The sequence below is a fragment of the Puntigrus tetrazona genome, chromosome 20, assembly GCF_018831695.1.
Source record: "Puntigrus tetrazona isolate hp1 chromosome 20, ASM1883169v1, whole genome shotgun sequence".
Taxonomy (NCBI): domain Eukaryota; kingdom Metazoa; phylum Chordata; class Actinopteri; order Cypriniformes; family Cyprinidae; genus Puntigrus; species Puntigrus tetrazona.
Window position 1 is genome coordinate 1,902,134 of NC_056718.1, and position 7,689 is coordinate 1,909,822.

Here is a 7,689-nt window from a genome sequence, read left to right on the forward strand (position 1 = left end):
TATATTTTAAGTGTCTATCCAAATCTCGAAATGTACCCTTTTGTGCACGAATACCTATGAATGCTAATGAAATCGTGTTGGCGCTACACAAGCTCACAATGGGCAAAAAAAGCAATCCCATCAGCAGTAGCATGACGCCATTATGTCACAATCCAGGTCCACCTCACAATCAGTCCGCTTTGGTTTAATAGCTTATTTTAAGTTGAGTTGTAGTCACAGCTCTTTTGAATTACTTTCACCCATCACAATAATCAGCTCTCCTTCAATTCTCGTCTGTACAATGTTCATTTTGTCACAAAAAGTAATCCGGAGGAGTAGGAGAAGGCGAGGTGTTGGGGTGGGAAGGCTGAGTCTCGGTTGAACTGATGAGCTTCTCGTATCGAGCTTTGTACGTGTCTCGCTCTCTCAACACGCGGGACAGCTCACACTGCAGCTGCTCCAGCTAGAGGAACCAGAACAGAGAGGAATCATATACTTTCAATGCTGAAATCATATGAACTTTCTAACGGGACTAGCGATCATCTTTCTCAGATTGTGAATGAAACTGCTTCTGCGATGAGAAAAAGCCTTTATGAAAACATCCTTTATGTTTTTAAACCCATTTTATTAACCAATGCTGACCTTTAATCATCCGGTATGTATTTTTTTTTTACATTTTTGTGTGATTGAGAAAAGAGCATTGAATGTTCTTCACTCTCATCCTATTCATCATGCCCAGGCTAGATGAGAAAACATTATGTTACTTTAAAGTTACCCGAGTAAACACATATTGATATGCATTTCTTTGAATATCAGCTTTCCCCAACACTGGTTATTATTGATAACTTTTGTTGTTTGTGGTTGCATTTCTCTAGTTTGTGTCATATTTCAGTGCTTGGTGTGTGTGCGCTGTACCTGCTGTGTGAGGATGTGTTTCTCGGACTCGAGCGCGTGCCGGTGCTGGAGGCGTTTGTAACGGCAGGACTGGGCGTAACCGCGGTTCTTCAGCGTCCGTCTTTTCTGTTTCAAACGGACCACCTCATCTTTGCTTACCCCACGCAAATGCCTGTTCAGCTCTCGCACTGACAGACTTACCAACTGCTCATCGGAAAAACGCTCATCCATCCCGCACTGAAAGGCAAAGAGACAATAAGAGGTAAGTCTGAGAGATTTGTCAGGGGATGGAAACAAAGTGTGATAATGACAATCAAAGCTTTAACAAACACTCACATGGGCAAAACGGATAAATATTGAGCACCCAATGGTTGAAATGTCTGATGTACAGCAACAAAATGTCTGATGTGTCAACAACAAAATGAAAACAGGTAGAATTGAATTCAAACCGAAAACGCCATAATAATAATCACAACAGTACCAAAAAAAGCATTCACATAGTTGAACGAGTAAAATTTTGTTACTAATTATGTTTATTTTAGTTGAAAGCGAAAATTAAGTCGATGTCAGTATTTTACGTTATTTCGACATTGATTTTATCGCTGGAATTTGGTTGCACAACCAAAAAACAACTAAATATCAAGTCAGCTGATGGCGGTATTGGAAATCAATTCAACGTTGACGCGTTTGATTTTAAATTTACACTGAATTTTGGTCACTCGACATCGCAACCAAGTATCAGCATCTTATATTGGCCAAAAATGTACTTTGTAATTTCAACTTTTATTTTGTACTTGTGTTTGGCGTGCATATAATATGGAGAGTTAGGTTGATTTGTTCGCACACATGTGATGCATCTACCGCGCAACCCTAATCCTACCCATCAACCAGCACAGTGTTTTCCAATCCTATCCAATTTCCTATGGGCACGAGAACTAGGATTGGGAAGTGCTGGCAAAGTATATACACACTGAAACAAAAGTGCTTAACTGAAAATAAACCAATCAATCGACTCAAGTAACTATCAGTCGAATAACTCTCAGCGAACTTCCTTATGTTCTCGATAACTGGATTGAATATAACTCTAGCAGTGACATAAAAGCCTTGAGAAAACAAACTACACTCACTACTCGCAGCCAAACTAAATAATTAATGCTATACTGTATGACTGTGCTGTATTCTCTTGACATCACGTTGGATAATAATACAATAATATATCAAAAATGAGCTTTGTGTGTAACGTAGTTTGGCCTAGAGGTGTAGTGTAAAGTGTGTGTGATTTTGGCAGCACATTTCCATACAGCATAATCTGACTGAGTGTAAGTGACAGTGATCAGGATTACATCACAATAATAGTAGATATTACCATAATCTGATAGCGCTGCTCCACATTTAGAGACAGGCACCAGCCAGTTTTCAACACACTTCAAAACAAAATTGCCAACCATTCTCATTAAACTTGTGCAAACCCTTAAGTCTGCTTAATTGCGTTTAGATCTATATTTAAAACTTAACGACAATAAAATGAAAAGGCATAGTTCACCCAAAAATGAAAGCGGATATAATTTACTCCACCTGATGTTGTTCAAAATTTATTTCTTTCTTCTTGTGAGCACAGAAGAATTTGAAGAATGTGGTTATCATCTTTTGTGATGGCAAAATGATGTTTTCTTCAGCTTTGGAAGTGTTTCCTAAAATGCTTTAAATGATTTTCGGACCTCTGTGCTGAGAGCGTGCGTGCGATTGTGTCTACAACCATTTCAGGAGGAAAACTTAGTGACTGCAAGTACCTGAGTGACTTGCAGATGATGATGATGATGATGATGATGATAATGGCCTTGCATTGGATGGTGTGGGTGATGGAGGCGGCTCTGTGGACTGAGGGGTTGTGAGAAGGGACTGGTGGATGTGTTGACATTAGAGAGAGATGGAGGGGTGGAAGAAACGACCAGTATAGGCCGGTGACACATGTCTGACGACTTGTTAAGAACAACATCGACACCGCTGTCGCTGCTGGAGTCACCCATGTGACTGCTGCTCGAACTCTGCGACAAAACTGGGAACTGCAAAAGAGTAGAAGAGAGGCAAAGAGCACATTAGAAAGAGATTATGATGAAAATGGCTACATTTGGACAAACTCATTCGGCCAGTGCTTCTTGTGACCAGATTTTTAAAAAAAATGTTTTGTGTGTTTCCCCGATCAAAAATACCTATCAGGGAAAAACACCAGTCATCATATGATGGTTAGGTGTGTTTTGAAGCTGGGATGTTGGCGTGAACTGGTTTAAGCTGGTCATGTGTTGGTCCTAAAATGGTCCGACCAGTTTAAGACCAGCATATGACCAGCTTAAACCAACAAAGGGCCATCTTAAACCAGCTTAACCAAGCATCCCAGCTTCAAAACATACCTAACCCGCATGTACTAGTTTTTGAAATTCGTGTGAGGTAAGTAATAAAACACGCAGATAAACTATGATGGAAATACATTTACCAAATAAGTTCCTTGCAGACAAGAAAAAACTCATGTGACTGCCTCAACAGTTCATGTGATTGGATTACTAAACAAACCAGTGGACTCATCTCTTAGCAAATGTTGCTTCAATAACCTAAGAAAAAGTACATCATAAGAGGCATATGCTTTCCTGGGTACAATTAGGAATGGATACAGTGCTAAAGAGTTCCTGTTCTGCAGAATTCAACTTTAGTCAAACACGCCTGAACCAGCTAATCAGCAATACATGTTGTACACAGAGTATTAAATAGGTTTTCTTTCATTACCGCAGTAGTCCTGGGTACTCAAAGGGGCGTTAGAGAAAGCTGCGCATTTTAAAAATTATCTTCAGGATGTTGGCAGTATATGACCGGAATATTGAGACTAACCACAGAACATAATTAATGCTATTTTAACATTTCAGTTTCATGATAAAGCCCAAAGTATACTTTGGTTTTTCAGTCCTTTTGATTTTTTTTAACCGCATATACCTTACACATGCAGGTCGCACTGGGCCAGGCTGCTGGAAAATGGTGGAAAATGAAGTGTGAAAATGTTAAGTGCTTGTTTGAGGGGTTTATGAAATAACTTAAGTATAAAAGAATACAAAAACAATTTAATTGGTCACAGCTTCTAGATTCAACTTTCTAGAGTGCATGTGTTGGCTGCCTGCGTTTTCAAATAAAAGATATTTTAAGGGCTGCGCATTCAACTGTAACCACATGCTAGCATACGCAACCAAAGGGAAGCATACTTTCAGCTTAAGAATGCAACATACTCCCATTGCTTTATTTTGTAATGGAATGCTGTCTGAAATTGTGCTTTATGGTGCTATTTCTATGCACATGGTCTAAAAAGCATGATGCAAGTCCCTCAGTCTGAATCCACTTTTGCTTGTTTAACGATGGGAAAAATGACCGGCGTGGTCTAAAAGGTTTGCTCCTGTTCTCTTAAAGAGTCCTGGGTATGTTTCAGATTTAATGTGCAATATACCATTCAGAGTCTCATCTCCCTTTAAAAGCCATTTGTGCTAGCGCCATGGTTGATTAGATATTTACAGTGCAAAATTTGGAAGAGGAAAAACTGAGCGCTTTTCTAGCAAGGAAACAGATCTGCTACTGCAAATAGGTACATCATGACATGTAGGCATTTTGACATTGACATTTGACAATGACTTTAGAGCAGGTTTTAGTTGGTCAAAGGCTAAGTCTATTTCAGTTTGGGGAGCAAATGCATTTGCTATTAAAATAACGTGATGCAAACCATGAAAATGATAACTGCATTGCGCCGAATGTATAATGGAAAGCATTCAAAGTTTTGGGACAAAGAAGGACAAAGAAATACACTGTCTAAATATCATATCTCATACCTGTGAAGTTACGGCGGCTGCAGCAGAGTTCAGCAGGGCCTCCACTGCATCTTCACATCCCAGGAACCCTCCTCGATCCCGGTCCCCTCGGTCCGGCACTCCTCCAAGAGCTCCCAGCAGAGACGCGGCTCCTCCGGGCTCCCCACCGAACTGCTGCTGCAATGCAGCCAACCACAGCAGGTCCTCCAAAGAGGTGGGGTTTGAGCACGGCGTGGGGCCTCCGGCCTCTGGGCTCCCGTCCAGGTTTCCTTGAGAGCCGGAGCTCTGGCCTGACATGTACCCGGTGGAGATGGAGAGCGGGAACGAGAGAGAGGAGGAAGAGGAGGACGCAGATGGCGGCGGGTGTCCGTCACTTAGCGTGGGTGACGGAGGAAGGGAGGTGTAGGGACTGGAGCTGAGGCTGGAGTCAGGAGGAGGGTGAGGAGCATAAGGAGAACCGGCCGTCTCCTGATGGACGCCTGGTTTGGGGTAAAGGCAGGCTGGAGGAGGTGGAGGGGTGTCAGGCTTCACTTCGAACTTCAGCAGGTCGAAGTCGTTGAGATACTCCATGGCCAGAGGGCTTGGAGGTAAAGAGGGCAGCGGCAGAGATGAAGACATTGCTGTGTCGACAGGAAGTATGCAAGTTGTCGTCTTTGAGTTTTCAAAGAGAACAACAACAGACTTTGGTTTTTACACAGAAATGGAAACACTAATGGGCCAAATTAGACTCGGTAGTTAAAATGCCTGTTCCTTTGATTTTAGGGCTTCCTGTTTTAGCATCTGAAACTGGCAAAGAGAAAAAAATAGTGATTAGCCATTAGTCTTCTCCAGCTATATGGTGCAGATTCTATAATGTGACCATGGGGCAGCCATAAACCGGCCATAAGTAGTACGGGTATATTTATAGCAATAGCCTAAAAACCACTGTATGGGTCAAAATGATTGATTTTCTTTCATGCCAACAATCATTGAGATATTAAACAAAGATCATGTTCCATGAAAATGATTTGTAAATATCCTACTGCAAATATATCACAACCAAATTTTTAATAAGTACTTAGTTTGGACAACTTCAAAGGTGATTTTTGTTTTTTAATATTTAGAATTTTTTACACTATCAGATTTTCAAACAGCTGTATATTGGCCAAATATTGTCCTATTCTAACAAACCATTTATCAATGGAAAACGTATTTATTCAACTTATTTACCGCCACTTATGACTGGTTACATATGGTAATCTGTGACCAATTATACTAGTTCTACATGAGCAGGGAATGACTAACATACTGTCTGATGTTCTTAAAGGTTATGTCACATCAGATGATTCCAAAGCCTGGTCTGATATTACAGTAAAGGCTGATAGTGATTATTAAATAATCAAAACAGCAACAACAAAAACCCCACAGTGTGTTCATATTTATTGGAAATTATAGAACATTTGTGATAAACGGCTGTTCGTTTATTGGCTAATTATGTATCCTGATGATGTATGGGTCGCAAACAGTATCAGATTAATAGAGGAAAAGCCTAAATCCAATCCCATAATCTTAATCCATCAATCTAGTTATTCCACTGAACAGTTGCTCCTTAACACAAGTGTTATGCACAACTCATACAATATTTAATGCTGTCAGGTATTCTTTATACTGTAACAGACACGGAGCAGACACATCTTTGAAAACATTTAAAGCATTTTGTGTTAAAAACCGAAAACAAGTTTACATATTTTGGAATTGACAATCCATATGATGAAATTTACAAAAAAGTCAATTTTTTCATTTATTTTTTATACAGTAGCAAGCAAAAAGGCACACATAAACGATTAGATCATAAACTAAATCTGCCAAAAAAAAAAAAAAAAAAAAAACTGATTTGGAGATTAAATAATAAAGAAATATTTTAGGCTTCAAGTAATCCCAATTTAAACAAATCCAAATGTAATTTCCAGTATTGCCAAGAGTTACGTTTAACACCTTTAAATCTTCTCTTTAGAGGAAATAATTTTTTTAAATTATTTTCGTCGGGCAGTAATTCATTTTAATAGCTGAAAACATTCATACAGTATTTGTTACTAAAGTTAATACGTGTATTATAATGATAAATAAGTTTTGCTTGATATAAAGTAGGCTTAAATTAAGAGGCTAGATTATAAACTAATAAAACTGATAACTACTAAAATTACTTATTTCAATTTGATCAGTAATGATTAGTTTTTATATATTAAAATAATTAAATTATTACAATCAACTACAATTACAACGTTCATGTTGAAATATTAGCATTAATAAACTTGTAAAATAATTAATTAACAGTTAATAAACTGCCAATAAACATCTAAAACACCTTTTAAGTCTTAACGATTTAAATAACTATTTTAGCTGATAAGAAAATGATTTGCCTTCGGTTGTTTTAGATGGTCTTTCGTTTTACAGAAAGAATAAAAGAATAGATAAAGTGAGGGTTTGAGAGCGGGATAAAAGAGTGAGAGAACAAAAGAGGGTAAAAAAAAAGAGTGTCAGGATAAAACTAGCACAACTACGTAGCGACAGAGGGAGAAAAGGAAAGACAACGGGAGAAAAAGTTTGTTTTAAAATGCCCATGTTTCTTACCGTGTGTTCATGTGGACAGCTTACACACATCCTGAGGTATTGACTGACAGATTGATTCCTGCCAGTGTGTGTATATGAGTGTGTGTCACTGTGAGAGCATGTGTTTGACGTGAGTGTGTGTGTGTGTGTGTGTGTGTGAGCCACTTTGGAGCTGATTGCCACTAACAGAGCCCCAGCCCTCCCCCTCTGAACCCCCCAAATCCCATCCATCCCCCAAATCTCTCTCTCTCTCATCTCTCTCTCTCTGTCTCTCTCTCTCTCTCTCTCTCTCTCTCTCTCTCTCTCTCTCTCTCTCTCTCTCTCTCTCTCTCTCTCTCTCTCTCTCTCTCTCTCTCTCTCTCTCTCTCTCTCTCTCTCTCTCTCTCAT

General features: G+C 39.3%; 1 protein-coding gene across 1 annotated transcript; it reads right to left on the reverse strand.

Moving 5' to 3' along the window:
* Positions 1 to 228: 228 nt before the first annotated feature.
* Positions 229 to 5,330, reverse strand: nrl (neural retina leucine zipper). The gene is made up of 4 exons (XM_043218622.1): positions 4,734 to 5,330; positions 2,664 to 2,936; positions 895 to 1,110; positions 229 to 442 (listed from the first exon to the last, which is right to left on the reverse strand). Exons 1-4 carry the CDS (start codon positions 5,328 to 5,330, stop codon positions 293 to 295), a joined length of 1,236 nt encoding a protein of 411 aa, XP_043074557.1. The 3' UTR covers positions 229 to 292.
* Between the last annotated feature and the right edge of the window lie 2,359 nt (positions 5,331 to 7,689).